The 22429-nt window shown below is 45.9% G+C and overlaps 1 protein-coding gene across 5 annotated transcripts in view; it reads left to right on the forward strand.

The window, feature by feature from the left end:
* The window catches only part of LSAMP (limbic system associated membrane protein), a 1022906-nt gene that overhangs the window by 693994 nt on the left and 306483 nt on the right, over positions 1-22429 (forward strand). For 3 of the 5 annotated variants that reach the window (XM_075765473.1, XM_075765451.1, XM_075765461.1), the window contains exon 2: positions 16311-16389. In XM_075765473.1, coding sequence (XP_075621588.1) covers positions 16311-16389 — 79 coding nt within the window. Of the gene's footprint in view, positions 1-15703; positions 16390-22429 lie in introns of those variants that run through there. The other 2 variants (XM_075765466.1, XM_075765441.1) reach the window with 2 other exon arrangements.

Genomic DNA, 22429 nt, shown 5'->3' on the forward strand with positions numbered 1-22429 from the left:
ATATTTCCAGTCAGCTCAAACCGACTCAGCTGAACTGTTTTAATTCAAACAGTTCATGGATAAACTTTGTTTATCCCGCAGTATTGCTGTCTCTCATGGGAGCTGTAGTTTACAGGCCTCGGTGCTCTCCTCTCTTTTCAGCCATTCAGCCTGGCTGTGCTACAACCCCCTAGGGCGTCACTGCCTTATCCAAGGCCAGTGCCATGTCAGTGGAGTCCCATGGCAGCACTAGAGGTATGTGTTTATCCCTACAAAACTACCCAGCAAAAATCTGGGTGGTTTACCAAAGGTACTCCAGCAAAGACAGAGTACCTGGCAAGACACAGCCAGAGCAGCGTTAAGTACTGGCTGGAGCCTAACACATATCCTAAGGGAGGATTTAGGACCAGGGAAACAATGTGCACAAGCCTATCTAGGGTGTTCTGTTCTCTGGGTGGAATTAGCAGTGCCATGATTTCACTGAAGGAAAGGAACAGAAGAGGCCAACTGTTAGTGAGCTCAGCTGTTGACCTAGTATGAACCAGGACATCTGTGAAAATCGGCTATAGTTTTTCACATTACACAGCCATCCCCCATGGGACAAGAAGTTGCCACGCAGAAAGGACATCAGTGGACATGAGTGGGTAACTCAGCTCCGGAGGGGTTGCAATTTGGTGCAGGCACTCTCTGTCTGTGCAGTTTCTGGGAATAAGATGGAGCTGTGCAGGATTCTTCATAACTGCATTATGCCTTCTAGAGAAAAAGCACTTGCCACAAGACCCAACTGGCATTGGTGGGTCACTCCTCACTGTCATGGCTTTGTGTCCCCCCTATATCAGCAAACAGTTATCTACGGCAAGCAGTGACTCTTTAAGACTGACACTGGGCAGTTGGTCTCCTTAAAAAGATAACAGTGATACTCCTTTTGGAGAAGAGACTTTTCCCTGGTCTGGCAAATGATCTGTCAGATTGTTAAAACACAGAGGTGACTTGCTTTTTCCCCACTTGCACTCTTTGCTAGCTTTCTGTTTATTTCCAGTGAAGTAGTCTAGTTCCTCAATGCTAACATGATGTGGCAAATGGAAACCTAAGCAAAGTCTTAAACATCCAAGTCCTTCCACACATGTATTCTTTGTTTGGGAGGGGGAAAAAAAAAAAGGTTGTGTATGTAAAAGCTTTTCATGCAGTAAGCAGCACTATTGCTTTGGTTTTTAATAACATGAAGCAGAAAGATTTGCTCTATCACTGCAGTTACTACTCAGTTGTTGCCTAAGGATTAGGAGGCTTTTAAACAGATAATATACAGTTATTTTTCCTGTCCTGGAGGGAGCCTGGTGGTTCTCCATGTGAGTCGGCTGTAAAGCAGAGGAAGCACACACGGTGAATGTGTCACCAGGGCCTCGAGAGCCTCTTTTAGACTCTGTGACGGTGGTTTGGTGCCTGACAACTAGATCTGTGGCCTGGTGACATCCAGGTGGCTGTCCTGCCTGAGCAAGGAAATAGGCAGAAGCAAGAATGCAATTGCTTGTTCAGTGAGTTGCACAGAGAAACAGTGCAAAGGAAGTGAAGAATATATGGGGACCAGTCTGTACCCCAAAGGGGCAATGGGTATATTTAAAGTGTTATTGTTCAGCAGAGGTGAGAAATTTTCCTTTGGAATCAATGTTGAAAACCATATTTTGAGTCTTGTAAAGGCAGCTTGCAGATTTGGGGAAATCCAACCAAATTCTTTCATTTAGGAAGGAAAAAACAGACTGGATTTACAAAGGTACTGGAACAGGTAGCGTCGTCTTTCCTACCGTATGGTCAGAAGTCAGGAACCACAGCAAGACAGTTTCTGGATGTACGTCGATTTGTCTGTGTGGACTGACATGCAACAGTTGAAACCCTGCCAGCCTGCCGGCAGGCCTCCACTTTCCTGCGTCCAGGATCAGGTCCATGCTATCCACTTTTGTTACTCTAATCATGGGCATGAAGAAACGTGATGCTGAATGTGACTCTTACAGGAGCCAAACTGCAGGTGCAGCTCTCTGGCCTTGAAGTCTTTTTGCCAAGAGTGTTTTACTGGAGGAATGAAGAGATAGAAAGTACATTATAGCTGCAATCAGCAGTATGTCAACTTCAGGTGGGTTTGCCAACATAGCTAAACCTTTAGATCTTTGTCATGGGAGCTTTAAGGTGAAGCTGTCTTTGGAGGGGCATGTTATTAACAACCTAATGAAACAAGGCAGTAATGGTTTTAATGTATGTTAAGTGTAATGGCAAGAAGTAGCCTAAGGTTTAACTGATTTTTAATACATCATGGAAGCATACTGCCTTATTTGTGCTAAGCTGTTAATACACTTTAGCTAGTTAAATACGTGTTCTTTGCACTTCCTAAATCCCGCTATGGACAAGGCCAGTAAGAGTAATTTTCTTAAAAGAAATCTATACCAAGTTAAAATCCTAAATATGCAGGTCTTGAGTAGAGTTTCCTTTCTTTGAAGAATCTAAGTCTTACTGTGGCTACCTCTGTTTCCTTCTGAGGAGGTCTGGTGAGGCAATAGTAAGATTTTTTTTTAAATGTTTTTTTCTTCTTTATTTCTCATTGGTTATATTCCAAGTGTTGTTAAGAAATAATCAGAAAGCATTAATCGTTTCTCAGACTGGTCTGAGAAAAAAGGAGAGAATCTACAAATAATACTAAATGTTTTGGGGTTTTTCCTGAAACACTTCCTAGTCTTAAACTTTTATTTCCCTTTACCTTAATTTTCCGAAGTTTTCTATTCTGACTTAGTATCAATGTGACTTAGTTGCTGTGGTTGCCAGATGAGTCATCAAAACAGCTTTGCGTCTTTCAGGGGATGCTACTGTTTGGCATTCTCTGCCATGCTGGCAAAATAGTCAGGGGAGATGACAGCTATAACCTGCTGGGGAAAGTTGTCCTGAACTGCTGGATTCGGGGAATCAGATAAAGTGGAGCAGCCTTGCACATCCTTTTTTGGGTTTGCCATTACAGCTTCATTAGCTCCACAACCATATTCCAGTCACAAAATATTTCTCTCTATATACCCAACCCCATACGGCTATCCAAACACGTGGCAGCTTTATGGAAAGATACTACAGGAACTAGAAACAAGGGACTCTGGCTTCACTTTGTAAAAGCTCTTGGATGTGGAGCTAAGCGAAGAGTCATCTGTCCGATACTAGTGACATCTTGAATCGTTCTGTTTACTAGATGTATTCAGCACCCAACAGAACACTGCACATTCCCCAGTCATCAAGGCATTGACTATCTTGGCCAAGGTGTTCAAACAGTGTGTTTTAAGATTGGCTCCTGGGAGTGAGGAGATCTTTGGAAAGCTTGAGAACCATACTGGAAGTTACGTGGAAGACTTGATCTCCAGATGGAAACAGGGTTTTTTCTGTCCCTTCTGTCTGGGCTGATTTGGGTTTGCCCTCTTGTTATAAGCATTATTCCCTGACAAAAAGAGCACAGAGCTTAAAACTTTCTTTTTCCTATTCAGTCATCCCAGTAGGTTGGAATATCCCATATGCTTGCTCACACACACACACACATGCACACACAGAGCATGATGGTGTCATATGCCCCTTTCCACAAAGGACTGTACCCTGACCCTCCCTCACTGGAGTTTCTTTCCTTGTGGACTTTGCAGCACCTGGTACATCACCCACAGCTCTGCTGTGCTGTGTAAGTGGAGTGGGGAGAGTTCACCCTGTGTTAAACCTAAATCCTTTGTGCAATTCTCTGTGCCAGCAAGAGCAAACCATCTTTTCAATCCAAACATTTAAGCTGTAACGCATTCCCACAAAGAGAACTGCTTCATGGAGCTTGGAAAGCTTTGAGGGACTACAACCACATTACATATTAAGTGTTGATTTTTTGCAGTTTCCTGTAGACATTTTTGAGTGCTCATGGTCTTTCTCTGTTTCAATCAACAGTGCTTCATTAGCACAGTGGCATAGAAAGCTGTCCACTACAGAGTCCTCGTCAGAGTCTGGCTTGGAAGAACTTAAAAGTGGCAGGGGGTATTTGGAGGCTTTCTGTTACCTCTGTAAACATCTGCATGACTGCTGTCAACATTCACTTACGGACATCATGTTTACCAAAACGCTTAAATTTCACTTCAACTTCAGATGTGGTTCCCTTGACTTTGCTTTTGTGATATTAGTGCAAATTTGTTGGCATGATGCCTTTCAGTGAGTAGTCATGAGTCCTGTATTATCAGCAGTGTGACTCAATGCACAAATATTTTTGCATGGGTATCCTTGCTACTTGCTGAACCTTGACCCTTGCTTACAAATATGTCAATCTTTCAGCCAGCGAACAGAGGCTGAAAATTTTGGTTGGTATGAGCAATGCATCCTCAAGCACCATCAGAGGTATAATGTGAACAAGGCATCGACTTTTCATGAAGCACTCATCAAACACTTATCATCAGTGGACAGATTTGTTTCAGAAGTTCTTGAGCAGTGGCAGGGGTGATCTGCGTGGGATATGTTGCTTGTGGCTAGGAGTTTGATCAGTTTGGCCTCTTGGTGTCCGAGTTTTATTGTTGATTGAATGATGGCGATAAGACAGAGCAATTTGTAATTACAGCATATTCAGCTAGTGCAGGTATTTCCCAGGGAAATATTTTTGTGTGTCCATATTTGTCGGGGGTCTGCAGAGAGTTTGTCTGAAATCAGAGGAAGAAGCTTTTCAAAAGCTGACATTATTGTATATACTCCATTTTGTCCTTTAGTAGAGGGGAGGAAGGGAAGGGTCCGGAACTAATCTGGACTTCCAGAGAGCCAAATCTGTTTGAACCCCAGTATCCTCTTTCCTGCTAGCTAGAAATTCCCTTTCTCCTTACAAGGTGCTTAACAGATCTTCCTGTAAGGTCTTCATCTGCTTCTCGGCACTGGAGGGTTGGCCCAGCTAGTGACAGGACAGAGACAGGGCATGTCAGCGCTCTCTGGCATTAGGTTCACTCAGGTGGCTGCTTGGTATGTCCCAAAGACACAGTCAGTGCAGAAGTAGTTGCTGGGTTTGGGAACATGGGAACCTAGAGCTAGCTGCACCCTAGTCCTACTAACAGCTTTTGCTTTTGGTACGTAGCCTTTTCTCCTGTCATCCCCTGGGAGTTTTATTTAACAAATAGCAGTGACAGTAGAGACCTAAAATGTCACTCTTTCTGTGGTACGTTATCCCTCTAGACTTGGGTCTCTTACTGTTGGATGTACAAATCCTTTTGGGTGTTGGGAAGCATTCAGAGGTAAGTGGAGATGTCCCATTGGACATTGTGTGTGACAAGAGGGGACTGGTGTAAGGTACCTGCTCCGCTCTTTCTGTCATGTAATTCCCTGCAGATACACGTGGGCAGAGAGATTCTGTAAGAAGATGGGCTTCCTGCTGGCTTTGGTTCTTGCGTTCTCCTCTGCAGAAAGTGTTTCATGAATAGGGACTTTAGTCCAAACACTGCTTTCACTTCATATTGTGTTCTAATAATATCACACAAGTGACATGAAATGGCTTTGATCATAGGGAGTAAATGCCACCAAATATTCTTCTTCCTGCAGCCTTTTCCTTGCTACATTAAAAATTCATGGATGATAGCAGCAGCTTCTTTTCAGGACTTTGCTACATCAGCAGATGGGGAAAGTGGGCAGGAATACCGGGGCACGTTGATGGACAGAACAGGGGTGTCTTCACAGAGCTGGGAACGGGAGAAATTTGCAGTTAATTTGCTTATGCTGAGTCTGTCTGAGGCCAGTCAGATTCACTATTTGTTCCTCACTTTGAGCAATGAACTTACTGGAAAATTGTTGTAATTCAGTTAAATGGATGTCAATTTGAAGGCATGCCTTAATTTCTGTGTTTGCTTTGTTCTTTGTATTGCGCTCATTCTCCAGCCAAGAGGCAGACTCGAGGGGAAATCATAGGCCCATTGAAATAGGTGGCAAAGCTCTACATGATTGTATCAGGGCCAGGATTTGTCCAAGGGGCCTCTGCCTGTCAAGATTGCCTTTGACATCTCAGATACTGATAGACGACTTCAGTGGAAAAATTCTTTGACCTTTAGGCTCCATCCTCATCAGATCAGTAGCTTGCAAGGGCTTACTTAAGCAGATACCTCCCTGCATTTGGCCAGCAGTGTTTTACCATCCCAAGCCTGTAAAAAGCTTTCCTGCCACCTCCTTCATGCTATATACTTACTAGCCAAAAAGCACCTCTGGCAAACCATTGTTACCATTGTTTCTCGTGACTGTATGTGAAAGTCGTAGTCCTACCAAAAGCTCAGTAGCAGCTGCTTGAGTGACTCAAAGCCCTCTGTTTCACAAATTCAGGCTCTCCCTGGATTCCCACTTATGTCTGGCAAACACAGGATGATTCTTTGCAGACAGAAAAAATAGGGTGAAAATGTCTTACGGACAATGACTTTGACTTAAAAGTAATCAGTGATAGATATTCCCTAAGGACACTTGAGGTAGCCTCACCCACAAGTGCTATAGATTTGGTATCTGGAGTTCATCTTCCAGTCCATTCCTGTATCAGTGGACAAGTAATGAAGCGTGGAAGTGCCTTACTCGTAGCTCCATCTCATCATCAAAGGTTTTCTTTGGGCTTTTCTTTGTTACTCTGCTCCAATCTGATCCAACTGTAGTGATTTTTTCACATGCTCTGCCTTTGTTTAGCCAGCTGCCAGGGTGCTCTGACCAACCTGCTCTTTGTCCTTCCCTGATCTTTGCCTGCTGGAAGAAGCCAGCAGGCTCATTACAGTATTCAAAAAATACTGGTGTGTTGTATAAATTAGGAAGGTAATGAAGTGTTACTGAAGACCAGGACTATGCACAAATCCCCAGGGGTTTTACAGGAAGCAATGCTTCCGTTCCTGTTTGGGTTGTCAGCTCTTTGTTTCATAAAGCCCTGCAAGCTGCTGCATCCAACAGGTTGCTGGAGCTGAGTAAATTATCAGTAGAGGGGGTGCACGACCTCTGCTTTAGGGAGCTATTTCAGGATGTGTGCATAACTCATCCAGCCTAGTATTAGCAATGTTGTAAGCAGGAGTTCAGAGAAGAATTTCTGTTCCTCAAGAGTTATTGCTTTGTCTGATAGATACTGCTTCGTCTGAGCAGCTTGCAATTATGTCCGCACTCAAGTTTGTTTTGCCTTATCCAAGTTGATTTAAACATGAGTTGGGATGAGACTGAATCAGGGCAGTTCTGAGACAGGGTTCTGCTGCTGCTGCAAGCAGTGAAGCCCACAGGCCATAGAGCTGCACTGCCGCTGCATCCAAGCACAGGACTGTGCTGAAGGCTCCTTGGTCCCGTCTAACAGAACAAGCTCCTGGAATCACCGCCAGCAAAATCCCTCCTCTCCCTGAAAAGCCACCTTATTCCTGCATCTCTTGGTGGGCAGGTCCTCCATCCTTCCCTCCTCCAAACTCCTACTTCGCCCTTCCTCCTGCTTAGGCTTGGACCTAAAGTTCCCACTCCTGGCCCTACTTCTGTGCTATCTGGCCTAATCCCAGGACAGTCCTATTAATCCGGCATCTGCCAGCTCTCTTAGAGGCTGGTGAAAAATACCCTTTTTCCCTCTCTGGCATTAGGTGTTGGGCATTTGTGGCAAAGTGTTGGGCTAGAAACAAAAGCAGTACAAAGTGAGACTCCAACAGGTACAGCATAATTTTTCAAGGAGATGGTATCTAACAACAGATGACCATTTAATCTAAGCAGACAAAAGAACGATTCAATTCAGTGGCTGGATGATAAAGGAAATAACGCTTGGGCTTAAAACAACATGAAAAATTCTTAACCTGAGATGGTAATTAATCATTAAACCCACTGACGTAGGGTAGATCTTTGCAATTGGGGCTGCTTAAACTGAAGCTGAGAGCCTTTCTTTAACAAGGTGGTCTGGCTGAGCCACTGATGGTGGCTTCTTACCAGAGACATGGGCAAGTTTCTGTGGCTTAGGGCAGGCAGCTGGACAGGATGATCTGAGAAGTCCCTCCTAGCTTTAAAATGTATGAATATGACTGGGCCTGACAGAAACAGGGCATGGGAGCAGCCTAGGAAAGGAAAAGAAACTTGAAAATACCAGAGTGAGGAGACTGGAGAAAGGAACAGAGAAGTAGTGTGGGAAAGGGGAAAAGAAAAGCTGAAACATTGGAAAGTAACATTGAAAGAGTGGGCAGGCACTAATTCCAAATGCAGCTGCAGAGATGTCCCTGACCTGTAGCCTGAAAGAATGGTAGTAACTGAGGCTGTGTCTGTGAGACTGTTCTCTTAGCTTGTCATCTCGAAAATCTGGACAAGTTAAAGATGAGCTTTCCTCATTTTCAGATCTGAACACAGTGAAATGATTGGATGTGTTTTCAGAAGCATGAATTCACGCAGGTCATAGTTTCAAAGGGACCCTTCTCCAAATTTCTGCATACAAATTTCTTTCTCAGCTTGTTGTGCGTGAGGATTTCTGACAGTGCCTTGTTTCCTGATAGCATCACAAATCTTGAGAATCTTTCTTGTCTCACTGAAGGCCTCAGTTTAAGTTTCATAAAAAGCTATGTGGGAGCTTCTGTAATGGACAAGAAAATGCACAGCACAACAGCCTGCCGCACTCTATTCTTCACAATAAAATTAATTCTCTGGTGATGATGGATGTGTAGCATGTATCATTTCAGCAAGACTTTGGAGCTCTCTTCCAAATCATCACTGTCAGAATGATTATTCTCATCCGTTAGCATTGTCTTGAGAACTCCACGCCACAGCAGGTCATTGAATATACAGCAAGGCTCAGCAGAACGGCTTTGACCATCTCTTCCTGTCTGCGGCGCTCCTGACATCCCTTGCAACTGCCAGGCAGCTGGTTTGGGGCCTGTTAATGAGTACGTTAGAAATAGATCACGCCTGGCATGTTCTGTAGGTTGTGTCTTGCAGGGGATTTCTGTATTGTAGTGTCAGATCATCCCGCAGCCTTTGGTGCTTCATCCTTTGATTACTATTGGAAGCTAAGGGACCTCTACCACGTAGCTGGAAACTTTGACACACCCTGAGAGACAGGACTATTTTAAATGGTTAAATTAGGCTTCTGCTCTGAAGTGCCCTCAAGAGAAGATTATCTCTCTGAGGGCAGAGGAAGCCTAGGGAGATTAGCTTTTTACGCCTTTGTGAATGCCTCATTAAGTGATTTACCCAAATTCACTGAGGAAATTGGGACTGGATATCTCCCAAGTCATCCCAGAACATCCCAACCTCTGGGTCATCCCTCTGCTTGTGTGTTGAGCGGGACTGTTAACTATTCTAGCCTCCTCCTGTGAAGTCAATCCTAACTGCTTGTGCTGAGGGCTGTAAATACTCACCAGCATTGTAAGGAAAGTTTTTGGAGGATAGTAAGTCTAAGCAGATAGAGCTATTGCCTTCCTATGGGGAAGTGAATTATTTAAAGACCTGTAGGGTTGAACCCTGACTTACAAATGTTACTTGACATTGGTGAACCAATGATTTCACTCCCAAATATAAAAAGAAAGATCTTGAAGCTGTCCTTAGTAGGAGGTATGGATTGCTTGTCTAGATTTGCATGCCTAACTCCTATAGCCACGTTTGGAAAATACAGGTCAACATAATACTTTGTCCCAATGAGAAACGTCATAACTGGGATCACCTCCTTCCCTGCTTCTGATGTCATGAGCCGGCCTTCCTTGGGAGAACAGGTCACGCGGTTTCCCACCGGGGCTGCCAGCTTAGCCAGGAGATGTCAGGCAGCTCAGCTCCCAGTCATGCAGCAGGAGTCGCTGAGCAGCGTGGCCTCCCTTGTTTTCGAAGCGATTTGACACCTCTGACAAACAGCAGCTGCAGACCCCAGCTCTGAGATGTTGGTAAGGAAGTCGCTAATGACACATGATCTTTCAGGGAAAAGGCAGCACCGCGCTCTCGATGTTACTGATTGCTTTTATGCTTGTTGCATTTGTAAGGGCGGAAGGGCAACTTTTTGTTTTAACTAAAAGGGAAGTGCTCTCTGTTTCTTGTTCCTCTCAAGTGGGAAAGACCTGTTGCCAATGACTTTGTAGTTCTACAAGCACTTGCTGTGGTAGCAACCAGTAATTAAGGCCACAGACCAGTTGCAGTGCTAATTCTTTAATCCCACTTGGTCATATCCTAATGAAAAAAGGGCCTCTTCAGGCTGCTATTTTCATCCTGCCTGAGCTTCAGATTTGGCCTTTAACTAAAGGTGAAACTTTCTGAAAGGTCTGAGCACAAAATCTCCTTAACCAGTTGAACAAGGTTTTCTCTTTCAAAGGTGATAACGCAGTTTTCTACCCACGCAGCCAGAAGTAGATGAACTTCAAAACTCAAGGCCAGGTGTTTAGCCAGTGGAAATCAGCATAGCTCTTTTGACAGTGGTGGTGACATGTCAGCTTACAGCAATTGAGAACCTGGCCCTTGGCCTTGAAATTGTCCACAGCAAGGTGATCAATTGTGAAGGCAGATCAATTGCATAGTAACAAGGTCACAAATTGGTGAAAATCAGCTGTTGTTCTTCTACAGGAGGAAGTTCTGTTACAGCTCAGTGACCACACTTAGAAAGAGGTGTTGTGCATGCATGTTATCACCCACAGTTACGACCTATCTGAGTGCTCTCAGTGCAATAAATCCTTCTACCTAATGAGGTCCTTACTTCAGAGGAAGCTTGGGCTTGTTGCAGTACATGTACGGATGTGAGTCTCGGACCTAAGCTGGCTCTGATTTTCAGCATCAAAAGCCAGTTTAATTTATAGACTTGCAAAATATTCATAAAACCCATGTCTGTCTTAAAGCACATGCTGGAATGGTTACTTCTAGTATTAAAGTCATCATACGCATATATTTTTCTCAAACCGCTCAATTTTTACCTCTAACCTGTCCTCTGTAAGTGCCTTGGGGATATGAATAAGTGGCATCAATGTTCCAGTCAGCACAGGATCAAGTTTGGTAGACAGCATCCTGTCCTTAGCAGACTCGCTTCTTTTTCAGTTGTCTCACGGACATTATTTCTCCACTCCTTCCAGCAGACTCTGGCCTAGTATAGATGGAGGCCGCTTCATCAGGCAGGTCTAGCTGAAGAAATGGGCAGAGTACGGCCTACATGACCTCTCTCTTTGAGGAGAAGGGCATTTACCACTGACAGCCCACATCCTCTTCAATTTGTTGCTGGAGGCACCTGCTGCATTGAAAGGATTTTCCACCTTTCTCTTAGCCCTGCCTTTTCTCCCTGTCTTCTCCAGTGGCTCACTGAATCCCAGGAACCAGAGGAGAGTGAAATGTAGCTGCTTAGTAAAATGGAGTGGGATGGTGCCCTTGCACAGCAGGGTAGAAATGTGCGCATGTAAGAGCTGCAGGTACGGGAAGGAAGAGAGGAAGGAGGGATCACCACTCCCCTGCCATGGTCCCTTAATCTTCCTCCCCATGTGCTGAAGGCGCTTTGGCTCTTCCCCGTTCCTCTCTGTAACTCCTCTGCCAATGCAACAAAATTGCATTTTCTCTGCATGGCTGAGAAGCTTTGAGCAGGCTCTTCTGCTGAGTACAGACAGCAGTGTATCTTGACTAAACACGTTATAGCTCACAAAACATCATACGTTTTCACTCATCATTGCAGATACCCTGAATAAAGTCCCTAGATGCTTGGACTCTGCTGGCAGAGCAGGTGTACAGTCCCCTTAAAACAATGATGTGGGTCATGAAAGGGTCTGGAGACTTGTGTGAGCAGTTCTCTTGTATTTTTCAGAAATGTGTTTTCTCTGATTCCAGCGAGATTTGGGAACAAGTCACCAGTTTTGCTGTGGTTGGTAGTGAATGAAAGTCAAGTGACAACAGTTTCCAGTTTGTGGTGTGAGCTGGTGAACCTCATTTCAGCTCCTAGAGGGCAGCCATCCGTATCATACAGATGGCTGTTGCAGTTGGCATTGCATGAAGTTTCCATGGATTGCTCTTTGCTTTTAGCCACCTCAAATGCAAAAAAATCATCCCTATTTGTGGCCAGAGTCCATGCTTTAAGCTTCTGTTGGCTCTCCATGAAAAGCAGATGGCACTTCAGGCTTGTACAATGTCAGTCCCTGAGTATTTCTAAAACTGAGCTGCCACACAGGTAGGCAGAGGTGACCCTGAGTACCAGTCCCAGAGCATCTCAGCACCGCATATCTCAGAGGAGGCTACCTACCCATTGAGGGTCTCTCCTTTGGCCAGCTTAGATGTCTAGGCTATGCTGTCTTCAGCACATTTCCCTCAAAGCCGGGGAGAGTAAGGCGAGCCAGGCTGTGTCTGCTCGTGCTGCCATTTTTTTTCCAGCTTGCGTGCAGAGCCATCCTGTACCCTTAGTGTGGAAATGCAGACATCTTCCTAAGCCTGTCACCCAAGCTTTTCTGTGTGTCTTCAGTGGTGCCATACAACCTGTGCTCATCAAAGGGTGTTGCTCTAGGCGATGTTCCCTTTGAACACGGTGTAAACGTTTTGATTTGGAGGAGGGTGATGTGGTACCTGTAGGGCTGGGCTCATGCTGCCCCATCCATTCCTGATCTGCATAGTGACAAAATTTGGTCAGTCAGGCTGGCCCTGCCAGTCCCGCACCTACCCAGGCGTATTGGGAAATGGAATAAAAGATGGCAGTATGAATTTGTCATGTCTGCACTCCGATTGTTTACCTGAATTTTTCCTCAAGTTTTTAGAAGGTAGGAAAGTTAGAAAGCAGACCTGCTGTTTCATTATCTGCTTCCAGCAGGGGGAGATGGGTCCAGAGAGTTATTTCTTCTGGGAACACGTATGAAAGTAACATTATTTATTTTACTCATGAGGCGCTCTCTTAGGATTTGTATGATTTCTGCTTGTTTAGCCTTTTATGCCCAGGCAACCTCTTCCTTTTGCTTCTGTATGCTTCTAAAAGCAAATAAGACCTATCAGCTTTAGGTTTTGGTTTGTTTTTTTCCTGAGGTTTACAAGTCCCTCAAGGGAATTTCTTCCTTGTCTCTCTGTTTATTATGATTATTATTATTAAATAGTTATGCTACAGTGGTTCTAATAAGGATTGTATAGATGTGTAAGAAGATGACAACTTCCCCTGTACTTCCATCTTGGCAGAGGAGGACCTCTGAGTCCACTGTGATGCACCCCACATTGTAGGGAGACACAGCCATGTGCAATCCCACTTTGAGTCAGGATGTTACCGGGGACAGGATTCCTTCCTTCTCCCTCCCTGAAACCCCTTCTGTTGTTCTCTGTATAAAACATATTGGTGCCACTTTCCATGAACTATATTTAACTAAGCATTAAATTTAGATTTAACTGGATAGTTATTGCCTCCTAAGTAAATACTCTGCGATAAGGAAATATTTAGTGAGCTCTAGCAGTTGGGTGGCAGATGCTTCTTGCATTGCATAATAGTTAATCTTTGACAAATATGGTTTCCTTACTCCACTGGCATTTAATTAACATACAATAGCTCTTATTAAATGTAGATGAAACATATGTGGGAGACCCTTGTAAAAACGATCCATGCAACGCTCTGACTTGCAGGAGGGGTGCGTTTCTACCGTTGGTAACTTCATATGGGACCAAGTCTTTTAGCTGTACTCAAACTCTGTCACAAGAGTGCAGGGATGTCCTCTTGGTGATGCCCATCACCTGAGATGCCAGCAGCCTGATGGTGTCTCTCTGTCCCTTGTGCTGTCCATCACACTAGAACAGTGGCCGCTAGTCTATTAGCAGCATGGTCATCTTCAGAGCAATACCCTTGTCAGGTGAAATCTCTCTCTGCAGTAGCTTGGGAACGTCCAGCATGTGGATTAACCCCCTACCTCCTTCTCATTGCGCCCCTTCTCTGGTACCATCTGTGTTAAGTCTCCTGCAGGGAGAAATGTCTGAATCGGCTCACTCCTTGGCTTGAATACAAAACAGTCATCTCTCTTGCTGCTGCATGCGTGGCACTGGAGCAGTGGTGTCATGACCTTAGCCCTTAATTTGTGGGCCTTTAACACATGCAGGGATTGTTTAAGTACTCATAGGCAGCACGGCCTTTCCATACCAAGGCTGCAGGGGCCAGTTTCTAGGGGTTCAGAAAGCAACTGGATGCATTCCTGGAAGAAGAAAATCAATCAAGGGCCATTAACTACAAAGACACTGCCACTGGCTGGGGACATGCCTTAGCCACAAATCATGGGAAATTAGAGAAGTGCTCTGGGGCAGTACCACTGCACGCTTGCCTTGTGTTCGTGCTCTACCCTAGGCATTGGCTTCAGGCTGTGCTCAGAGACAGGACGCGGGGTTAGGAGGGACCTTTGATCTGATCCCGTGTAGCCATTTGTATGACACAGACCTATTCCCTATGTCCCTCCAGTTTGGTTCCACTGTATCCCCATAAGGCACTGGGGGCAGAGGTGAAGCAGGCAGCGTACAAGACTTGTTTTTTCCCTTCCTGCACCTGCATGCAGCAGCACTGTGACCGTGCAGGACAGCAACTACCTCACAGCGGAGTTCCCCTCGGTTTCTCATGCACCTGCTTCTCTGGACTCCCCTCAAACCACCTCTTCCCTCTTTGCTTCCCCCTCCCAGCCCTGCCGTGCTTTGGCCACAGAAGGGTTACGCTGGCAAAACATCCCTACGAGCAGCTCTCCTCATCCCTCCTGCAAGCAGAGGAGAACAGGCTGGGGGAATGGCAGGCAGGCATCAGCAGTAAAACATACGGCTTATTCCTCTCCATTAATTTAATCTCCCTTCTTTTGCGACGGTGCCGGTGATGGTATGTGAGCTGTGGGAGCGTTCCCGGGTGGGCAGCGATGCTGCCGGGCTCGGGGCTCAGCTGCGGGCGCTGGCAGTAGGGGAGGACAGGCCGAGTATTCACACTGCGGGCAGCTCAATACCAGCATTGTCTCCGGTCCATCCCTCAAAGGCTGGGAAAGGAGGTGGGGGGCGGGAAGGGCTGAGTGGAGGGAGGTGGAGGGAGGGATGTACAACTGTTTATCTGGCGAGAGGAAAGTCTGAGCGGGGAAGAAGCGAGGTTTGAGGCTGCAGAGGCAGTTGCTGAGAATGCTGCTCTGTAAATCAGCTAGCTCGTGGCTTTGGGCCGCGGAGACAAGTTGTTTGCACTTTTGGCCACAGCTTCTGTGCCGCCCCCCGCGCCTTTTCTCAGTATTTTGTCTTGTGAATATTGGCCGTATGATCCTCCATCCTCTCTGCCCCGCTCCCTGTGCCTCCCTCCCGCTCATCCTCTCCCGGCTGCTCCTGCCTTCTCTCTGCTTCACGGTCTTGCCTCTGCTTCCAGTTCCCCGGCTGCACTCCCCTTCTCCTTCTTTCCCCCATCCTTTCTCCAGCCCCCTCTGCCTCTCCCTCCTCCCCTTTCCACCCCCCCTCTCTCTAGGGGCTGCCCCCCTCTGCTCTCCATCCCTCCTCCCCCCACGTGCCCCCTCTCCCTGCTGCAGAGTCCCCCTCCTTCCCCTTCCCAACGGCGGTCCGGCTCCTGAAGGCCCGGCCCGGCCGCCGCTGGAGCCGTTTCCCTGGCCGCCCGGGCTGCCCCGTTCCCCGGCGAAGGCGGGGTGGGGTGGGGTGGGGGGGGGGCGGGCTGCGCCCCCGGGAGAGGGACGGGAAGCGCCGCTCGCCGCTCCCCTCCCGCGCTCGCCGCTGCCGTGGTGCCGAGCTGCCGTCTCACGAGTGAGGCTCCCTCCCTCCCGCCTCCCTCCTCTCTCTCTTTCTCTCTCCCTCCCTTCCTCCCTCCCTCGCTCCGCCTGGGAAAGTGGGTTAGGAAAGGAGCTCGGGGCTGGGAGGCTGCACAGCCGCGCACTGGAGCAGGACCATCCACTCGCGCAGCCCGGTGGCGCAGGACTCGTCTTGTTCCTTTTCATTTTTTTTCCACCTCTCTCCATCACTCCAAACGGGTCGATTTAATTATAATTGGTTTTTAATTATTTTGTTACCTGACTTTTTCCTCTTGCCTTTTTTTTTCTTCTTTTTTTTTCTTTTCCTTTTTTAATTAAAGGTTGTGCTAAGACTTTTTTTTTTTTTTTTTTTTTTTTTTGAAAGCCTTTAAAAAAAGAAAAGGGGGGGAAGAAGCCAGCAAGAGACTGAAAAGAGCAAGAGAAAGTGGCAGCTAAGAAGGACTGTGAAATCACCTCCCCTTTCTGGGGCTGTCGATCAGAGCGAGAGTTGTACATTATTATTATTGTTGTTTTTCTTTCTACATCTATCTATCCACATACACACGCAGAGAGAGAGAGACAAGTACAGACAGTGAAACTCGACAAGACCAGCCATGGTAGCAAGGGCTCAGCCTGATCGGAAACAATTACCGCTGGTCCTACTGAGATTGCTTTGCCTTCTCCCTACAGGGCTGCCAGTCCGCAGCGTGGATTTTACCCGAGGTACCGATAACATCACCGTGAGGCAAGGGGACACAGCCATCCTCAGGTAGGGCGTCTTGCCAACTTTTCCTTTTCTATGTGTGCATCTATATTTCTGGGTATGCAACATATATGTTTGCGATATGGATTTGTGTGTATATGTGTCTGTGAGAGTGTGTGTTGTTTTATCTCTCGAACTGCAGTAGCAGCAGCTGCTACAAACAAGCTCTGCGTGTGTGTTTGTGCTTTAATACAAAAAAAAAAAAATCACAAAGCTTTTGAAAACCTCTTGCCACCACTCTCCTCTGTGTAGTGCTCTGGATCAAAAGAATTTCAGCGGGGAAAGATCTGTTTGTGTTAGCCAGCTCTCGTGAGCGTACATTTTCCACCAGCCCTGCAGTATCAATAGAGAAATCGAAAAGGGATCCAGCTGTGCTTGCCAGATGTTCCATTGATCTTCCCATACTTCTTTTTGTACCTCATGCAAAAACTTTATCCGTGGTGCTGCCAGAACTCTCAGGCAAGTTCTTTTGGGAAACTCTGGCTTTTAATTTTATTTATTTATTTTTCTGCCCTGTAGGGAGGGGAGATGGATACAGTAGTTGAAAACACTAGTGAAAAAACGGTGTGAGAGCTCTGACATTTATGAAGCTTGTATCTCGTTCGCTGTGTTTGGTTTTTTGCAGGGCTAAGTAAATGGGTGTATGCTGTGCCTGCATGTCTGAGTGGTTGTGATGAGAGTGTCTTTGCACATGAAGCCTTGTTCACTGGCATCGTTCAGTGTTACATGTCTGTATTAATCGTGCAGGTTTTCTAAAGGTAGTTCTGAGACTTATTGGGCTTTCAGTTAGGAGCATCCCAAATACCTGAAATGCAGTCATCTTTTTCCTGTGGGTTTCTTTTTCAAATTCTGTCTTGCTCAACTTACCTGCAGTAACTTCCCTGCTGAAGGAAATTCTGTGCGTGTGAGTGTGCGCACACGCTGTGTATTATGGCTATAAAACTACTGGACGTAATTTAAAATAAGTCTGTAATCTGTATGAGGAGCTGATAGTGCACAAACCCTGAAGCATCAAGGGAGCAATTCTCTAGCAAAGCTAACAGCAGCAGCAAAGTTTTCTTTCTCTTTCTCTGAAATAAATCCTGCTAGATGTCACCAAGTGGTCTGCTACATGATCCCCTGTGTCCTGCATCCCTCCCATTTAATGACAGAGGGGTATGTGAGATAGCAAGATGGGATCAGGAAGAAGGATGCTAGAAGAGGGATGTGTGTTTACGCGTATCACTTCTCTCAGCTCCCGTGTGCTGGGTTGTTTTGATCCTGGAATATCCGTTCAACAGCTTCCATTCCCCAGCTCTCCAGACTTGTTAACTCGCATGTAAGATTTATCCACACGGAGTAATAGGATTTACAGAGTAATTCATCTGCCTTGCATATGTGGTGGAAGGGGTTTAGATGCGACATGGTAAACACCTAACAAGGGGTGTTGCCTCTGACTCCCAGCTTCTCTCCTCTCCCTTCCACTCACTAGCAATTCATATATCCCATTAACCCTTTTCTAGCGGGACTCCCAGCTGACTTATCCCATTTTTAAAGGCAAATCACTTCCATCAATCATTTATTTTGGAGGGGCTGCTCAGGCAGATGTTTGCCAGCATATGTTTGGTACGTACAGCAGCAGACAAGTCATTAAGCTCACTTGCCCAGACAGGGGTCACTGGATTTCTATTTCCCACTTAACCTTGGAGCTTTTGAGTTTATCTAGATGCTGTGTGCTAAAGCTGCATTTGCAGCAGAGAGCGCTGAGTGGATGGTGGAGATGGTGCCTGCATGTGCTGCGTGTAAAGCGTTCGTCAGCAAGCCCAATAGGGCTGCATGGGAGAGTGGTTTTGGTGATTGCGTGAGGCTTGCCAGTGTTGTTAGGCGCTAAAATAAAACACCTGAGTGAGGTGATCCAGCTGTGTCAGCCAGATGTGTGCCAAGTGACACAGTTTGCCGGAGCAGCACACCACCCGGCCGTGTAACTGCTTGCCCTGAGCAATACCGTGTTCCTGGCAGGCTGCATTTCTGTCAGAAGTGACTGTGGCCAGCGCACAGGCTTTACCTCCCTCAGCTGCCTTCCTAAGCTCTTTAAGCAGATCTAGCCAGCTATATGCTTTTCACGTTGTCTCCTCTCCCTTTTCCTGGGGCCAGCCCCAGGTTTCTGGGATGTTTCAGTCCCTCCTTCAGAGGAGAGGCGGAAGCCAGGCTGTGCCAAGAGATAAGGCTGCCACATGAGGCTGGAAGGGGGTAGATTTCCCTGTCCCGTATACTTTAGGTCCTGCAGGATGACATTTTATACCCTCAGTTTTAAAGCAAGGGTTGGTTTGCTAGCTTCCACCTCGCTGTTTTCCCTGCCCCTCCAAAACATAACTCACTTTAAGACAGCCTTGTGTTTGAAAAACTCCCAGCATCTCACTCTCCCTGCCTCTAGATCCACTAGTGACAATGCAAGGGGAAGAGCTAGATGGGGGAAAAACCATTAGATGATCTATACGAACTGTGCTTAAAGCCAATCTTTACCTCCGCAGAGAGATAGGTAAGAGATTTCTATACAGAGATCATATCACCTATCTTTGCTTTGCATCTGCTTCAGCGGGAGGAGAGACCGTGCAGCTACAGTTTACCAGTGCCCAGTAGCTCCATCCTGTAGCTTGAAGGGAAATGAAAATGTAGGAGGGAGAAATAATGATATGCAGTTGGAGAGAATTAAAAGCAATATACATAGCAATAATATTACTAAAAACATTTTGTTCATGTAAATTGTGGTGCAGATTATTTAGCAAAGCACTGAGGACAGCATATTCTGAATGATTCTTCTCCTTCGGGGTCTTATACATTTATATGTAGTGTTACACTTGTAGGTGGAAGAATGGGTGGGTGGACTGTTCTATGAAGTGGAGAAAAATAGTTTATTATAAGCCCTAATGTTCCCGAAGGAAGCCACTCCTCTGGAGTTTCATCTACAGCTTGTTGCTCAGAATAGAATTATTCTGCGAAGTTTGGATATGACTTTTTAAAGCTATGGCATTTAAAATATTCCCTTGCTATGGACTTTTAAAAAATGTTCCTAACTCTATACTGGCTCATCTCCTAAGTGACCTGCAGCAGATCTGATTCATTTGTTGGCCTTGCTGAAGGCTGATGACTTTTAGTGAGTATTTGGCATGGGGAAGTTAGGGAACTGCAGAGAGAGAGAATAAAAATAGCTCGTGATAGACTATCCACAGGGAAAAGGGTAATGATCCTCTCCTTAGAGCAAAGCTGAAAAGGGAGGAGGGGTCTGAGACCTGCAACAGGTGAGAAGGGCCGAGCAGAGCTTCTGGTGTTTGATCAGCTACAACCAAGAAAAGCAAGCAGGATGTTTCAAAGATGACACTGGATATCAGAAGGTCTGTCACACTTACTAAGGTTTCATTTTTTAACTCTATCTTCAGCAAGCAGAGAAGGTCACCGAACCTTATTTTGAATATTGAGAGGAAACTGTGTGATACAGTTCCTGCCAATGTTTTGCTTGGAAGATCACAGTCATGAGGTTGTCAGGTTTTGTATGCAACTTCCCTGCTTGACATTAGGAAAAAAGAATCTCCAGAAACCAAACACACAAAATATCCCCCCAAACTAATTAAAATGGGAAAAGAAAAACAGGCCCCAACCCCAAATCTTCCTTCTCTTCACCTGCCTCCAGCATCCCCTCCCACCTTATTTGCTCTGCGAGTGTTGGGTGAGCAAAGGCCCCTAGGGACCCTATGCTTTGTTACCCACTTTCAGCCTAGGGAGGGGGATGAGAAACAGGAGGACATTGGCTAAGCAGGTCACGTGCAGTAGGCGAAGGGCACCTACTGCAAACTGGGGAGGGAGGGAGGAGGCTGTGTCTCTGTGTCGTGTTTGGCCCTTAAGGTGAGTTAGAATCAAAATGGCGATGGAGTCCATGCTGTGGGATTGGGTACTTGTCAGGGGGAAAGATCAGCTCCCTAGGGACCCATCACAGCAGCTCACTCCAAAGTGCCTTTAAAGCACTATTCTGAGGGTGTCAGTGGGACTTGCAGGTTGCCCAGGGCTTTCAGTAGTCCTGGCACAAGGGCAGATTTGGCCTTTAATGACTTCTGAAATGGAGCTCATCACTAGCTGGAAACAAAATGGGTCACATCCCCATTCCCATCCGCTCAGTTATACCAGTACAAAGCCACCAAAGCCCAAGGGCACTGCCAGAAATACCACGTTTGTCTTTGGGGCAGATTCCTGGGGACTGCTATTAAAGAGGTACAAGTGACTCATACAGGGCTTCAGCTGCTGAGTGCTGCTCAGATGATGCTCAGCCCATGGGAGAACTGGGATCTTGCCAAGGCCAGAATCTGGCTCATTGTTCTTGAGTTTTTCCAAGCATCAACTTTGCATCAAGAATTAAATCAATCTGATGCTGATGCACTGATGAAAACCAACGTTTAACTGAGTGTGCAATTTCCATTTTTACCAGTTACTTTTAAATAATATGAAGTTTCAGGCTGATAGCACGTTTAGAATCTTCCATCCTAATGGGTACTTAGTTTCTTCGAGTTACATGTGTCAAAGGATGGGCTAGAATCAAATTACCAGCAGTAATGATAGCGGTGTTGGTGTAATCCTGCAATATAAGCAATTTATGCAGACTCTCTTCTTGGCCTCCCAGTATTTTGCTGATATTCTACATGTGGAGCTATGCTAGAGGACAAAGACACCTCAGGCAAAGCAGCAACACAGCATCACAACAAAGTTTATGCCCTATACAGTCATTTTAAAAGAAAAGTAAAAGCTATTCAGATTACACTTATAATTAGCATATAATTTATAACAGGGAGCACTGAGCTGAGCCCTTTGCTAAAATGAGAATAGACATGTTCTGAGGTATAATGCTACATAATAATACAGTCTTGGCAGTAAAATTGTAACCTTGATTATTAGGAGTATTGTTGTGGCACTTAAAGGCCACCACTAAGTTGAGGCACCCTTTGTATTAAGTGCCACGCGAGTGCAGATTCAGAGAGATCCCCTTTCCCGCAGGGTGTGCAGGCTATTAGCTGGGATGGGCAGACACTGGGGGGTGGGCAGGCGGCACCCAGAGGTGAGGGGACTCGCCCAGGGTTGCAGAGCAGGGCTCAGGCGCACCCAGCCCAGCGACCTATCCATTAGCTTGGGTTGCCTTTTGGCTCAGCCACGCAACCACCCAGCAAATGTGACAAATGAGGTTTCCCTAGTACATCTTCATCTGCGCTGGTATTCACTAGAAGTCCCAAATGCTCTTCTTTTTCTCTGGTATATACAAAGTCTTCATTATCTAATTTAGTGTATGTGTATCGAGAGAGGGTATGTAGGAATCTGGGCAAAAAGGGCTGTACTCTGCTTAAAAAAAAACAACAAACAACGTATAAATGTAGTAACAGATGATGTTGCAAAACTTCCAGGTCTGGCAGCAGATGGTGCCATTATATGAAGGCGCACATGCATACGTAGATATGTGAGTATGTGTGCATACACAGGATAAAAGAAATTGCAGCGTGTATCTGGTCAGAGGCTGGCGATCAGCATCTCTCCTTACACACACCCAGTATTTATATATGGTGTGCCCAGTAGCGAGCGGGGCCTTTGTGATACCGCGTTTTCTGCAAAGTGGGAATAACCCATCACAAGCAAAGGTGGAATGGAAATTAGAAAAGAAAAGGTTCTTTCTTTGGTGAAATTGCGTATGTTTATTAACACTGCATGTATAATTTGCATTCAGAAAGATGGAGGAGGAGAGACAGTATCAGACAGTATGGCTTTAACCTCCTCCCCTGAGTCTGCACGCGCACTTCAGTTTGCAGCTAAGTACCATATGTTTTCCTACTTAGTTGGCATTAAAATTTATATAGTAGTACATGTTACCTGGAGTGTCTCAGAGTCGGTACCTCTTCCACTCTGCTCCCCTCCCAAGCAGGTCATGAGGAAAGACCCAGTCTTAAAATAGCTCACAGTTACCGGAATTTGCCATCTCATAACTATAAGTTTTCAAAATATATATTATACGTACATGCCCTTTATATCCAGACCC

This window comes from Balearica regulorum, chromosome 1 (assembly GCF_011004875.1).
Source record: "Balearica regulorum gibbericeps isolate bBalReg1 chromosome 1, bBalReg1.pri, whole genome shotgun sequence".
NCBI classification, from domain to species: Eukaryota; Metazoa; Chordata; class Aves; order Gruiformes; family Gruidae; genus Balearica; species Balearica regulorum.